Source organism: Brachypodium distachyon, chromosome 1 (genome assembly GCF_000005505.3).
Source record: "Brachypodium distachyon strain Bd21 chromosome 1, Brachypodium_distachyon_v3.0, whole genome shotgun sequence".
NCBI classification, from domain to species: Eukaryota; Viridiplantae; Streptophyta; class Magnoliopsida; order Poales; family Poaceae; genus Brachypodium; species Brachypodium distachyon.
In genome coordinates, this window is record NC_016131.3 from 19,560,430 (window position 1) to 19,576,230 (window position 15,801).

Sequence of the window (15,801 nt, forward strand, 5' to 3'; positions counted from 1 at the left end):
ATATAAATTAGTTAGCAGCTTGACAGTTCCAACTATATGCCTGAGATTAATTAAACGACTAATTGGGGGCAAACCTTGTTGAACAAACAAAACTTATTCTGACACGCATATGTTTTCCAGGAGTAAACAAGAAGACAATCGTCATATCTTCAGTTCTAGGTAGCCTGATCAAAGGTACAAACACTCTTTATCAAGCTCGCATCACAAAGCTCACCATTTTTATATAAAAACACCGAGTTAGCGCAAAAACTGCAAATCATCATAAGTGGCGCGGACCAAAAACAGAGCAAAACCGCTGAAGATAAAAGCTAGCAGAAGAAACTTTTGTCTACAGTCTACGGCAGACAGACTGGGGATGTTAAGTCGTCTTGTATGCAGCAGCAGCTTCCTGAGCATGATAGTAACATGAACTAAAATAAGCAATAATGCAAATGTCATCATAGATATAGGGTCATAGTCATGAATATATGCTTGGAAGAAATGTGCTAACTGACCATGATAAATTACATGCGAATTGAAACAACAAATGGAAGGCAATAGCTCCACATGATGTCCAAATCAGTAAAATCGGGCTACAAGCATGCTCCAGAAATAGAACGCATAGAACAATTTGGGTTTTCTTTTCACTAGACTGGGTTCTTCATGAATTTATACTTCAAAATGACCACAAAATAAATAGTGTGGCAATAAACCAAAAGTTTCTAGTTATATCTAGCCAATTTGAAGCCACGCCAAATTTAACCAATTAGAAGTACTTAGAGTAAAGTGGAGCATATGAAATTGCAGTACTTCAGTTCCATATTCATTTTCTTCAGCAGAGATATTTTTTAGACAAAAGGGAGCATTCTCGGTTCTTGTTTCAAGCTGACAAAAACAAAGTATCGTAAAGCCTGAACGGCTAAACTAAGAACGGCAGTAAAGTAACACATCCTAAAGCTGTCTACCAAAACTCCACTGTCATGCTATGTCAAACACATGTAAGCACGGCACTTTCGTTCCCTCGCGCAAGAAGCCATAACAGTGGATTTCTGGATTCATGTTGGTGGATGGACCGCTGCATCTTCGTGGTCTGGCGGCAGTATGCCCCTAGCATGGCCTGAAAAGAAACAGTAATATGAGATTGCAATTCATGAACTCGCAATCCTTGAGAACAAGAACCGTCATGCATAGTTTTATCTCACTTCCAGTTAGGCTAATTATTCTCAAATCACAACAAAGAAAACATATGCTGATATACACACTGTGAACGGGGTACCTGGATGGTAAAAGCTCATGTACGGAATGACGTGGCCACGGATCATTTCCGAACTGCACACTTTCCTGACTTGGCCTGACTTGAGCTCAAGTGTGAAGACGCCGAATTCTGTTGATATGAGAATGAGACCGACTCCCTCCGCAAAGCCAATCATAACGATTCTGGTCCTTCTGGATAGGGCACTAAGGGGGAGAAGAGTCTCGAGATTGATGACTCTGCTTTGTACCCATTCTACGCCCTGGTGGGCATCAACTTCCATCGACCATAGTTCGATGCTGGAGCCCTGCTGCCGCCTGACGGCAAATCCCAGTCCGCCGTGCTCCGCTGTCATGAGGAGAATATCCCCAGTGTTCACGTCTGGCGGATCGATCATCGATAGTTCCCGGCTGGCCAAATCATACTGTATTATCATCTCGTGGATATCGAGGTTAAAGTAGAGAACATTTCCCACAAGGACCTTGTATGGATCAAATATGTTGTTGACGAAGGCCTCCTGACCAATTTGCGCATGACGGTGCTCAGCAGAGTTCTTGCCGCTCCAGGCAGCAGCCTCCGATGAGTAGACGCGGGCGGAGAAGTTAACCTTGTCATCGTCGATGTACACGTAGGCCACGAGAAAGGGATGGCCATGGCAGTCAAGGTGTTCACAACCGGCCGCGCCACAGTGCACTGCGGCGGTCCAGCTTCTGCCCGATGATTCGGGCATAGGAACTGTCCACTCTGAGCGCGTTATGGGGTCCCAGACGACGAATTCACGGTGCGCGGAAGGATCCTCCCAAACAACTCCTTCGTCGCAGAAGAGGACGTTGCCGTGGTGGGCGTCGACCGTGTACAAGCCGCGTCGGCCAGGACGAGGCGGGGCGAGTGCTGTGGTGGGGACGAAGCGCGGGATGACTTCTACTTCATCGTCGGGATAGATGAAGCCTAGCATGGGTCGTGTCCTCCCGTGGAACGTGGCGTAGCGGTGGCGGAAGCGGGGGTCGAGGAGGAGATTGCGCCATCCCTTGCAGACGGTGGAGACGCGAGCGAGGAACGCGGTCTGGTCCGGCGGGATTCGGAGGAGGATGTCCTCGAAGATTCCATCCGGAAGATTCCCAGGCAGCGCCGCCGGCGACGTCATCGGTGCTTGTGGTGCGGGCGGCGGAGGCGAGGTTTCTCGGTGGGGAAGACCGCAAGAGGCGAGAATGGGAATAGAATGGGGATGGGAGGACGAACAAGGTGGATTTGGGTTTCTCGGTCCGGTTATATGTCGCTGCCACGTGGGGCCGGGAAGCGCGTGTAGTTGTTAGCTTGTCGTTGGAATGGAACCCGTTGGACGTTGGTCTTCTTGCTACTACAAGGATTTACCGTATTTACTTTTCAGTGGTATTATGAATAGTAAGAACCCATAGTAAAACTGTAAAAGATAAGTAATCCAGAACAGGCACGATTAAGGCAATTTGCTAATTGCGGTCCAATAGTCTAAGTTTTGTGAAGAAAAAGAGTCAAGTCCACCTGAAGTTGCTCCTTGCTGTAATTTGCAAAAACCTTACAGCTGGTACCCATTATATGGGCCTAGAATTTGAGAATTTATTTTGAATTTCAGAAAACAGGTTGTTTGGTTGCCACGAAATTGTCACAAGAATTCAATCTCAGATTCCATGTAATCACAACAGAACTAACCCCAATTCATTCGTAAAAGCCATCATTTTTCTAGAATTGATCTACAAATCCATGTGATAGACAAACACAATTTTTGAAAACAAAATTAAAATTCAACCAAATGAAATCCTATCAAAAATTGAATTTCATTTCATTTCTACCAAATTAATTGAAAGGATGGACACCAAAGATTTGTTAGAGCAACTTTGGGAAACTTGTTTAGGGGGGAATGTACATTTTAAGGAAAAAAGTAGAACCATCAAGCCAATATAATCAATTTATTGTGAATCACTCATGTTTTTTTTTTCAAGAATGAATCACTGATGCATGTTTTATTAAATACTTATTCAGGGATTTCTCTTCTGAATCTGTCAAAGTCAAACCAATTGAAACCTTGAAGAAACATTAGTTTAGAAGGTACTTCCGTACGAAATTCAATGTTCAATGTACTATCAGTGCTTGATTCTTTGTGCCAAGGTTCAGAAGCACAAACAAACATGGTTCAGACGCGATAATCAATCAGCAAAATTGCTACCGTCAGATCATTGATACTCCAAAAATTTGTTGTTACTACCAAAAGAAACACTTTGAACAGTAGTGTCAACACAAGATTCTGATTCGACATGACATCCTAACAAAGGGAAGCTAATAACATAAAACAAACAAACATAAAACTACCGATCAAAGCGCCATCATTTGCTGCTGACTCTCTAATACCTACTGAAAAATTGAAGGACGTTAGCAGGTTATGGGCAATCAGGGATTAAAAAGAACCAACAGGATCCGTGCTGTACATATATGTAGCGGTGCAGCCTTCAGAATTCGGGCGATGTGGCCACAAAGCTTGGTTTCCTTCAGTCCGTGAAAACTATCTTCTTTACTTAGTTACCAGTAGATATCTCGCTCGGTGTTGAACAGATGCACGAGCAGTCAGTTTCGTTAGTGGCTCTTTCAACCAGCCGTTTGTCACGGTTAATCAACAGTTTAATCAACGGTGCCTTCATGGAAACTTGGTGCCATATTTGATTGACTGGACCATTTGGATCTTCATACTCAAAGTAATGCTTTACCTGAAACAAATATCCAAATTCAGCAAATTAACTAATAATGAACAGCCAAATATCCTAATTACATTCGCTGGAACAAAGGCTCCATGCAGTTCCTTGAGCTTCTTGCAAATAAGATTGGGCATTCATCCATGATTTTTTTTTTAAAAATTATAGTGCACAAAGGGGAGAAAGAATATAGGGAGGAAACACAATGCAAGCATATGTAGGCATTCCACATGTTAGAGCACACAAACAGATTGAAGACACACGCACTGAACACACACGTGAGCAAATTGATTTGACAGAACAAAAAGGGTTCTACAGTTTTGTTGCCAAAATCTATTTGCTTCCATCAATAAAGGGCATAAAATTAATATCCTGTATACGATGACCAGAAAATAAATTATTTAGAAAAATTGACTTAGTTTGTCAAGCAAATCCAAACCACCAGCGATCCATGAAGTCGTTCTGACTAAATGGTAGGAAAGGAAGTGGTGATCTTTTCTAACAAATTCACACCAAGTAGCAAATACGACTGGTAACTGTAGAAAGTATAACCAGCTTTTCAACACTAAGATTACTTAAATCAAACAAGTAACAGTGACATTATTCAACTAATGGTACAATTAAGTTATGGTAATTATAGGACCTCACAGCGATCTTTGTTGATTTGTGCAAGTGAAGAAGTGACTATTCTGAGTTTCTGACTAACTGAAATATATGGTTCCTTGCATCTCTTTTATCAGCATTCATCTGAAACTAACCGTTCTTGCATGCCAGCATGTTGCTATCTCACTAACTCACTATACTATTCAAGCATTAACATATACTTAATATGTGTAATCTACATTTGTCATCTCACAGAACTCACTGCATGGTGGGAACAGCAACTGTAAGAAAATACACCACATTAAGTTACTGGACCTGACATATTTTGTCTATTATATAGTAAGAACATAGTTCTCCATAATTGAAAAAATATACAGCAAGAAGATGTAACCAAAATGCATACGGCAGCATTAACTTGGAAAGATGGAGCACTGACCCTTTTTATTTCTCTTTGGTACTCCAGAATCCGTTCTGAACTGACTCTTCGAAGCATCGAAGTTAAGAATCCAGGCTGTACAGCCTTGCTTGTGTCAACAAAAATTGATATATTACTGTAGTCTATAACATCTTCAAATGGTAACTCAATATGATCACTGATTATAACAGGAACACATAAACTGACAAGTGCATCAAACAATCTGCACGCTGATGGAGTATCTCCAGCAGGATGGAGGCAAAATTTGGATGAGTGCATTCCTTGTGTGGCCATACGCCGACTCACCCTTGATTGGGTTCCATGTTTTATGATTACATCTCCCTCATTTTCAAGGACTTGGAAGAGTGTATCACGGACCTTCCCGCCCTACATTATTAGGAGTCATAAATTATAGTGTAAGTAAAGGTGTTGCATATAAAAAAAGAAAAAATAACGAAAGCAATATAGCATCGACATATGTTTAAAGGAACATAAATGCAGACAAATATGTAAATTAATCAAGACTGGAGGAGCACATTTTGGTACAGAAATAAAGACCCAGGAAAGTTTTAAAAAATGCAAGAGAGGAATGCTTAATGAGCGCATTTTTCAAACCACGCTTACCCCCTTTTCCATTAACCAACAGAAATAACAAGATTACAAGCAGCAAGCAAAAATGCGGGGAGCGATTTTGATGCACCATCAGCAAACCCACTGCTCACAAACCGTCTCGGCATGCAAGCTATGGGGCGATAACCTGATAACACTTAAGAAGTGAGAACATGCTGACAACTGCATGAATTTATCTTCTAGGGATAGCTTCTACAGATATTCTGAAAACTAGCAGATCATATCTTGTTCATTTATGGCATACTGTGGTTTCTGAAGAATGGCTTTATGTTACCTACCCTCACGGACTATGTTACATATGCTCAGATAATCAATTTATTGTATTCATTCTTGACTTCTTGTTCCCTAACCTAGTTATGTATAACGCAAAATGAAGTTTTCGATAATAACATGCAATAATTGCAAGTTGCAACTGCAAACTTGGAAAACTGAACGCAGCTTGAAACTTTTATGTCATATTGGAGACACGGAAGATAAATGAAAGAGGATAAGTGGATAACAGGAAGGAAATAAGTTGGTCTCTGCAAAAAGTAACTAGGTAGATTAGCAAGTACAGAAAGATTATGCTTTGAAGTAAAACTGTGGTTTGCAGAAATGTGAAAAATTACTTCTGAGTATTACTTCAATTCTCAGCAATTTGTGTACCCGAGAGGACGGAAGCCCTTAAATGTGCACTAAATATGCCCACATCAAAATTCTGAATATTACTTCAATTCTCAGCAATTTATGATGTCCTAAACTCCTAACTGAGTTATCCTCTGACATCAGTTCCTGGACTTTACAGTAAACTAAAAAAAATCTAGCATTCCCTATTCACACAAAGCAATCTTATTCATCTAAACAAACCAAAACCAAGATAATCATATCATAACATCAATTTTGTATGACAACTCAAAAAATAGATATAACACATATGAGAGTGCTCTGAAATGATCTAAAGACAATTTTAAAATAATGCTAATGATATCCACAAGGTTGTCACAAGAAACCATTATGTAGATCATATAGGGCACCTTTTAAAATGTGATGCTCTTCAGATGGAAAAAACCCGCAATTTGATCAAGTATTGTCATATCTGTTTCAAAGATTCAAGAGCTCACCTCCTTACGGTACCGGTTGCCCATGAAGAAAAGCAGTGCAGGTCGGGCTTCGATACTGACGTCGCCCTGGAAGGGGTTGATGCGGTGCGAGTAAGGCAGGATGACATCCTTAACAAGAGAGGCCTGATCACCACGCAACCGGCCGAAGTCAGAGACCAGGAGTACGGCATTGCTGATCCGGTCCACCACCCGGTAGAGCGCGTTGGGGTCCTGGCAGATGAAGACGTGGTCTCTCCCCCGGTGCCGCCTCCAGTAAGGCTGCCGCTCCAGCCACTCCACCAGCTCGTCCTGCATGGCCTCGTCGCTGTATGCAGGTTCCGCCGCCGCCACGGAGGCATTGGCGGCCGCCAGGGGACGGATGGGGTTGACAACGAGGCTGAGGGAGGAGAAGAAGGGCACGTAAAAGAGGTCAGCCTCGGCCGGGTCGTCCACGCGGGCCACAGGGCGTTCGCGCGGCCCCCGGCGGCGGAGATCCTTGAAGAGCCACCACTCCGCCGAGTGTTGGTGCCCTGGATATCGCAGCTCCTCGTCGGGCAGCGTCGCGGCCGCATCCGCCGACCCCGGGGGAGCCCGCGCGGACATGTAGCTACGGACGACGCCGTAGGTGAACTTGGATGGCAGGTCGTACAGGTAGATCTTGACTGGCGAGGGAAGGGGGGAGGAGGCAGGATAGGAAGAGGAGGCGGAGGCGAAAGAGTGGGAGAGGCGGGAGGCGGAGGGGCCGGAGGGGGATAAGAGGAGGAAGAGTAGGGCGAGCGCCAGCGCGAGGAGGAGGAGGAGCGCAGGGGAGGGGCGGCGCGACGGCATGGCCCGGGCGGCGAGCGCGAAGAGGGATCTGGGGAATACGAATCGAGGGGGAGGAGGCGAGACCAGCGCCGACGCCGGCAGGATGAGAGGCGACGGTCGCGGCTTGCGGGGCGGTGGCCTGCCGCGCTCCCACATGTGGCCGGCCGGGACAACGAGCGGCGCCCTGCGTGGGAGGGACCGTGGGAAGACAGGGCGGGGACGACGGCGATCGGGGTGCTGTGCTACTGAGCTTTAGGTCCACATGTCTGTGAGCCGGCATGTTACTGTGGTAGGCTAATAGCATTGCATTTCTTTTCTGATGAAAAAAGGAAAAAAAAAGTTCATTTTTCCTTTTTGAGACCATTTTTTTTCTCCTGTCCATTCTTCCTTAACCGAATGTAGCTTTACCGTCAGAAAAAAGAGTACTCACTCTATTTGGGTTTACAATTCTCACTGTATTCCTAAATCAACGATTTATACTAGTGAAACATGTGTTATATAAAATAAATCTACATCAATTAAAAACGCATTTCAAATACAAATTTAATTATATACTCTTTTGCAATAGAGTATACATATTTTTTTGATAAAAATAATGATCTAGAAAATATGTCCAAAAAAGAGAGTAGATTTTTGGCGAACAACCGCAGCGAGATATTTATTCTCAAAAGAATCAACCCACGAAGTACACCAAACATACAAAGAAAAAAATTACAATAGAGAACAAGAGGGGGGGAGGAAAGAAGGGAGTACATTTTTTAACACCCTCCATCCTTTCTCGTTGTCTTCATGTTCTACCTTCGAATTTTAATTAAGCAGGCATATTTAAACTGACACAAATTGCACACCAAGTGAATATATTTCAACCTAAGTCATTTAAATTTCAATGGAACCTACTATTAGGACGGAGCTGGAAAATTTGCTACAAGACACCATAATTTTACGGCCTTTGCCAAAACACACCGCCGGATTGCGCCTTTGCCCAATACCAATACAATTGCACCTTTGCCAAAACACACCGCTTGCCTAAAACGGAAAGTTTTACTTTTTCCACAATACCTCAGACTTGAATTTTAAACATATGATTTTGTGAACTGTTATGATTTAACTTGAGACTAAATGCTAAACAATTTGTAATCAGATAACGTTCAAAGTTGACACTTACGTCCGCCTTTTGGGCCAAAATTTCAATTAGAGACAAGAAAACTATTTAAAACCGTCATCCTCCCAAGCAAAAAGCGTCATCGAGAGGGGGAAAAAGTCATACTTTCCGTTTGGGTCAGGCGGTGTGTTGTGGCAAATGACCATGACCACAAAATTGTAATGGTACTGAGCAAAAACACATCTTACAGTGTGTTTCAGCAAATGCCTGAAAATAACGGTGTCCTGTGGTTAATTTTCCCTATAATCATTGGTGCCAAATGCACCTGTGAGTTTTTACTAATGCTCTTTAGAAATAAAAAATCTTGATAATATGCGATGGCCATGATGAATTTTGAAGAGTGGCTCCTACACAGTGTATTTTCTTGGCTTCAGCCTAGAAGTATGCAAGTTAGTATTTGAATGGATACATATAGAATGCCACTTTCATACTTGTCAAAGTAATGTAAACACGTGCTCGATTTGAAATTCAAATCTGAATTGTCCTAATTCACACTTCAAGCATTGAATTAGATTCTTACATTATACTGTATATTTTGTATATCCTTTTGTTTATATCAGATCAAAGGGGGGGGGGGGGGGCGGGGGATGTCCTCCTTTTCAAAAAAAATAATCAGATAACAGGAAGGGCAAAAAAAAAGTTCACGATTGTTGAAGTTGAACTCATCGACGAAACCGCAGGCCACGCACACAGTGACACAGTGGGAGAGTCCAAATGCGTGACTCGGTCCTCCCCGATTGATCTCCTCCACAGCTTTGAAACGGTTGCCGCCAGGGATCCGTCCCGTCGCAGAACTAAACTATAAACGCACATTATCCACGTTATGCAGAGTCATCGTCCTATATTTTTCCAGGGCTCCTGGCAGAAGTATAAACGACCGTCTAAAATTAAGTGATCAACGTAAGAATGTGAGGGCTGTTGCTAAACCAAAAAAAAAAAACCTTGAAGTAGATCGAATATGAGTTGGTGGAGAAGATTACGTAGGAAATCAATTTTTTGGTAAAAATATCAAAGCAGTACTACTATAGGATGCCAAAATTTTGGTAACGCAATTAAATCTGCACACATACCATGTGTACCGCCGTAGCTCTCCGATCACGCCACCAATTAGTCGACCATAACAAAGCACGCATCGATCTCAATCCGCGGCATTGATCGATTCTGCGAGCTCTGGAGCGCCGTCCCCATCGGTTTCACCAGCAGCACTACGTAGTCCACGGGGCTTTCACAGTAAAAGCTCCATCATGTCTTCGTCGCGGCGGCTGAGCGAGCCGAAGCAGCAACGCCCGCGGCGCCGGCGGCGGCAGTACGAGGTGTTCATCAACCACCGGGGGCTGGACACGAAGCGGACGGTGGCGCGGCTCCTGTACGACCGCCTGGCGCAGTGCTGCGGGGTCCGGGGTTTCCTCGACAGCGTGTCGATGCGGCCGGGGGACTTGCTGGAGGAGCGGATCGGGTCCGCCATCCGGGACCTTCTCCCCGAGCTACTGCGACTCCGAGTACTGCCTCCGGGAGCTCGCCATGCTCGTCGAGTCGCGCAAGGCCATCGTCCCAATCTTCTACGACATCAAGCCATCGGATCTCCTGCTCCCCCAGGCCGTGGCGCACCGGGACGCGTACCTCCCCCGCGACCTCGAGCGGTTCAGGTTCGCGCTCCGCCAGGCCAAGAGCACCGTCGGCCTCGTCTTCGACTCCGCCACGGGGTAAGTGCGTGTGTGCGACGTAAATCCCAAATGGTGATCGATCGCTGCGTACGCGTCTTAATCAGGGCTGACTGTGTTTGCCTGCAGGAACATGGCGGAGCTGGTGTCAGCGGCAGCCGACGCGGTGATGTATAACATTGAGAAAATGGAGACCAGCGTCCAGAGGAGGGAGATGATCGCGTCAAGGCTCTAATTTTTTTGGGACTCAGCCAACCGGGCCGGCTTCAACTCAGAATAGCAAACAGATTAATCTGATGGGATCATGGGACGTACTATTAACAATCGTTAACGTGCAAGTGCTATTTGTTCGAGAGAACACTCTGAAGAACGAAGCTCATAGGCACCAGCGAAAAATTGAAAAAAAATTGGGGACAAGGACGGTTTTACCGGTCTATCTGGTAAATAAAGGAAAATGTTAGGGAAGCTTCTGGCCGCCCTCACTTCCGGCGCAGCCGGCGGCATTGTCTTCACCGCCATCGACACCACGCCTTCCTCCGTCGCTCTCATTGTCATCATCTTCCCTCTCATGTGTGAATAACTCCTTGTACACACATGGGGTGGATGAGAATTGGATGAGATTTATCATGTGATGGTGAATTATGTTATGTTTTGTAGTCTCCCGTTCATATCTATTGGCCAACATTGTTGCACTACCTATGCTTGGATTGTTTGTTACCTGAATTGCAATCATACACTCTGGTTTTAAGTGCATAAACATTAAACGGTATAAGGACATATATAGCTTCAAAGGATAACAATTTTGTTCCCACGGTTCGATACTCTCGCCTCCTCATTGAAATGTGATATACAACTATCCCCCGCAATTGAGAGTTATCAACACTTGGCGATGGTAACAACCACGGGTGGCTCCGGCGATGAGCGTCGACAACAACTCCAGTTGGCATTGGGCAATGGCATCATGAATGGCAGAAAGCCACCTCCCCATGATGGCTCGAGTGTGGCGACAGTGCTCCCGACAACTCGATTTTATGGCTGTGGAGTGGACAAGGAGCATATTGTCGAAGTTGTCGTCTACTGCAATGGTCGCACTAGTCAACGATTCGGCGAGCCACGAGCATGACCTGAAGAACACGAATGGGCCACGCCGCCACGTTCATGAGTGGTGTCCACCCCGTCCCTCCTTCTCCTGGAAAAAATATGTACCCGAAATGTTCGTCGTACGATATGGTTCGTACCTATACTTACACCGTCCTCCCTAGTAACCAAACTTCTCGTGAACACATAGATCGAGATCTACATGTGGAATTCATGTTTTTCTTCTGTTATATACAATGGAATTAGGTGGAAACTTATGAACGGTGAAAACTTGAAAACTTTGAATCCTAGCCATTAGGTTTCAAATAAATGGATAAGATAAAAGTGGAAACTCTAACCACTTAAACACATTTTATGAAAACCTTCTAGAATGCATTTTATGACAAGAACCTTGTGGTTAGAGGTCTAGGGTTTTCATAAAATGTGTTTAAAGAGTAGAAGTTCCTTTTATTTAAGACCTAATGGTTAATATTGAAAATTCAAATTTTCACTGAACAGAGATTATAATTCTCTGACGATTTGCTTTGAGAATTTAATTTGCATTCAGCATACAACACATGCTACAACTAACTTTACTACCTGCTTATCGTAAATGCAATTTAATTACTCCCTCCGTTCCATAATATAAGACACTCACGCATTTCGATGTCCAAATTTGATCATCAATTAGACTAAGAAAATGTGAATTATGTGTTACAAAAATTATACCACTAGATTCATATTTGAAAGAAGTTTCCGACAGTATAATTTCTATAATACATAATTCACATTTTGTTGGTGTAATTGATGGTCAAAGTAAAATTTTGAAATGCGTGCGTGCCTTATATTATTAAAGGAGGGAGTGGTCAACGAAGTTTCTGTTTTCCAGTTATGTCACGATTAACAAAAAATTACCATCGCTTAGATGCAGACAAGACCAAATTAGCACACGCACGCACGTACTGCATGCAGCTGTACGTTCTTCACTTCTTCCTTAATTCCTTTCATTAATCCCGATATATATTCACGTCCCTGTCATATCGATCTCGGGGCCCCGCATAACACCCCAAAAAAACCAAAAAAACAATACACGTAGGCTCCGATCAATGTCGTCAAACTAGCAATTGTTTTCTTCCTGTCCCCTCTTGACCTCCGTCCGTCCAGTAAAAAAGGGAAAATCCCGTTCAATTCTACAAGTAAAGGGTTAATTTGACGAGATCCCTTTCTTTTTCTCTTCCTAAAAGCTAATTGGACGAGCACGTAGGAGGTGTTGAAGTTGAAGTGTTGAACTCATCAAAGAAACCGCAGACACGGACACAGTGGGGGGAGTCCAAATGGCTGACGTCAGCGCCCATGCGTTGTTGGAAGGAGTCTGCCAAAGCCCGATGGGATCTCCTCCACAGGCTTTGAAACGGTAGCTGCCTCCCTGGTTACGTGGAGTCTCCGTTCTTTCCAAGGCTCTATTTTCCTTGTATCGCAATCCATCTAAAATACTCCCACATGTTGCTGGCCCGTCGATCTCCGGTCTACGCATGCACATTTGCTTGACAAATCAAACCAGCTGGATGGCTGGATTAATTCATTTATGTTGCAGCGAGGGCTTCTGTTTGTGGCAGAACTAATATGTATATATGCATATAAGCATATTATTATCCACACATGTATAAATATGCAGAAATTAAAAAGATCATCGAATTAATTAAAGTACAGATGAATTAATAATTAATGAAGGACAATTGGAGGAAGTAAGTAGTATGTGCGTAAGGTGTGGCTATATCTCAGACATTTGATTTTTACGTAAAAATCTTAAACCTCAGTCTACACATTAAAACCGTCGGATTAAGATCTGATTCACGATCTAGATCACATCCTCACCCCCTCCTCTCCCACACCTTGTCATCGGATTAAGATACACCAACCAAGCATGCATGTCGACTTATATTTAACTAATAAAGGTCGACTACTTCTTAGGAAAACCGATGTGCATAGTATCCATGTAGAGATGTAAGGTGGTCGCTCTAAAAGTGATCAAACGTACGAACATGTGTTCGGGCTAATTAAGCAGCATGCATGTTTAGTGTTTCTTCAGCTATTCAATTAGTTCTGGTACCTTTTTATTTATTTCTGTCCCGTCTCCCAGGGGCAGCATTGATTATTGAACCGGACCGGCCGCTGGTACGTAATCCGTAACATACGGGCTCGGCAGCTGCTGCGTGCGATCCAAACGCGTGTAAAATTCTTCGAATTTCAGATTCAAAGCTCTGATCTCTCGCGCGCGACCAGTAGCGGCTTAGCCATCGGAAGACAAGGAATTCTCCCGGCGCGGGGGCTCGCGTGCCCGCCGGTCTCCATCTCGCGTGGATCATCGACCTCTTAGCAAAGCCTTATATATACTCCAGGGCTCCCGACCAGGCTACCCATTCCCAGTTGCACCGGCCAACAAAGCATCTCGAGATCCCGCAGCAGTTTGATCGGTTCTCTGCTTCCGAGCTTCGAGCCGTCTCCATCGCTAGCTCGACTTGATCCATCGTCCATCCGTACGTACTGTAGAACTAACACATTCCTAGCTCTAGCTCGCGCCGAGCTTGTTCTTCGATCGAGTAGCAAACAGCAATGGCGTCGTCGGGGCTTTCTTCACGCAGGTCCATCATGGCTTCACGCCTGACCGCCTCAGCAGAGGCGGTGAACGAGCCGAGGCGGGGTGCCGTGGTTTCACGACGTGTCGAGTACGACGAAGAGTCGCTGGCCGGCGCCGGAGGGGAGTCCCGGTACGAGGTGTTCATCAACCACCGAGGGGTGGACACGAAGCGCACCGTGGCGCGGCTCCTGTACGACCGCCTGGCGCAGGCCGGGCTCCGGGGATTCCTCGACAACATGTCGATGCGGCCCGGGGACCGTCTGGAGGAGCGGATCGGGTCCGCCATCCGGGAGTGCACCGTGGCCGTGGCCATCTTCTCCCCGAGCTACTGCGACTCCGAGTACTGCCTCCGGGAGCTCGCCATGCTCGTCGAGTCACGCAAGGCCATCATCCCCATCTTCTACGACATCAAACCATCTGATCTCCTGCTCCCGCAGGCCGTCGCCGATTCTGAGGTCTACCTCCCCCGTGACCTCGAGCGGTTCAAGTTCGCCCTCCGTGAGGCCAAGCACACTGTTGGCATCACCTACGACTCCGCCACAGGGTACGTGCTAAGTCAGATTCGCAAATGTGGCCCATGCATTCATGCATACAAGTAATTTATTGATCGATCGGGGCTAACTGTGTGTATGTGCAATGGCGATCTGCAGGGACATGGCGGAGCTGGTGTCAGCGGCAGCCGACGCGGTGATGTACAACATGGAGAAAATGGAGACTGTGCAGAGGAGGGAGACGATGATCCTTTCAAGGCTCTAATTTTGAAGCGGAAATCAACGGACTACTACTAATACTATTCAGCGAGCGAAGCCAGCGAACCGGCTTTTCAACTCAGGAATAATTTAACAGAATAATCGGGAGGGGACATATTAACAACAAACCGTTAACATGCAGGGGATTCATTTGTTCTTTTTTTTATCTCGTTAATTAGTTCTTTTCGGTAAATTAATCAGAATAGGGTCGGTGCATAGATTTGCCGGTGTATAGTACAAATGTAAGCTGTACGATCGACTGATCGTGTGCCTCGTTCAGATTTTGCAAATAATGACGGGCATATGTATGTACATATATACATTGCACAAACTGAAATAAAAGTTAGATCACTTTATTCCGCAATTGCCAGTTTCTTTTTCAATTATATGGAGGTATTGGATCTTCAACTAGCGGTCCTCTTTTACATCTCTCACATTTTAGCCTCAAATCTTGAAATTAATTCTTGAGGTTGGCTGATACTATGCATGTCACAGAATTAGATACGAGAATTCAATCGAATAGGTACAATGCTCAGCCCCGAGAGGATATCATTTGTCTATAACTTTTCCATCATTTCACAAATCCATGTGACAGAAGTTATTAAAATCAAGTGAAAATTTTGATTTCATTTTTATTTTCTACCAAATAATGAAATGAGGGTTGCCAAAAGAGCTAGAATTGCAAGCCACAATTACATGAAAAATCCTAAAACTTCAATCAATTGTTGCATATACGTACCATATATGCTTTGAGATTACGAAGAAAGGCCGTGTTACAAAGATCTAAGAAACAACTGGAAAGTTAACATATTTCAGTTTTCTATGATACACACCCTGTTTTTTGAACCACACCGAAATCGGTTATCAGGACCAACACACCATAAACGGTGAAACAAATCCAAGAAAATAAAATACTAAAGCACTAGTGCACTTTGATTTTTTTTCTTCTTCTTCTTAAAACCACATAATTGCATGGTTTTTTTTATTGAAGTTACACAATTTTAAATGTGCAACGGCAATCCATGTATA

The 15,801-nt window shown here is 44.4% G+C and overlaps 3 protein-coding genes and 1 pseudogene across 3 annotated transcripts; 2 read left to right on the forward strand and 2 right to left on the reverse strand.

Annotated features, from left to right (window-relative positions):
- Positions 1-769: 769 nt before the first annotated feature.
- On the reverse strand, positions 770-2,477 carry LOC100830571. The gene is made up of 2 exons (XM_003560024.4): positions 1,256-2,477; positions 770-1,096 (listed from the first exon to the last, which is right to left on the reverse strand). The coding sequence occupies exons 1-2, from the start codon at positions 2,373-2,375 to the stop codon at positions 1,035-1,037; spliced, it is 1,182 nt and encodes a 393-aa protein (XP_003560072.1). The 5' UTR covers positions 2,376-2,477; the 3' UTR covers positions 770-1,034.
- A 931-nt stretch (positions 2,478-3,408) lies between these two features.
- On the reverse strand, positions 3,409-7,740 carry LOC100838364 (probable arabinosyltransferase ARAD1). The gene is made up of 3 exons (XM_003562855.4): positions 6,700-7,740; positions 4,991-5,356; positions 3,409-3,966 (listed from the first exon to the last, which is right to left on the reverse strand). The coding sequence occupies exons 1-3, from the start codon at positions 7,639-7,641 to the stop codon at positions 3,778-3,780; spliced, it is 1,497 nt and encodes a 498-aa protein (XP_003562903.1). The 5' UTR covers positions 7,642-7,740; the 3' UTR covers positions 3,409-3,777.
- A 2,180-nt stretch (positions 7,741-9,920) lies between these two features.
- Positions 9,921-10,543, forward strand: LOC100830881 (annotated as a pseudogene).
- Positions 10,544-13,823: 3,280 nt separating this feature from the next.
- On the forward strand, positions 13,824-15,113 carry LOC100831488 (TMV resistance protein N). Its single transcript, XM_003560026.4, has 2 exons — positions 13,824-14,567; positions 14,674-15,113. Exons 1-2 carry the CDS (start codon positions 13,999-14,001, stop codon positions 14,777-14,779), a joined length of 675 nt encoding a protein of 224 aa, XP_003560074.3. The 5' UTR covers positions 13,824-13,998; the 3' UTR covers positions 14,780-15,113.
- Positions 15,114-15,801: the final 688 nt, after the last annotated feature.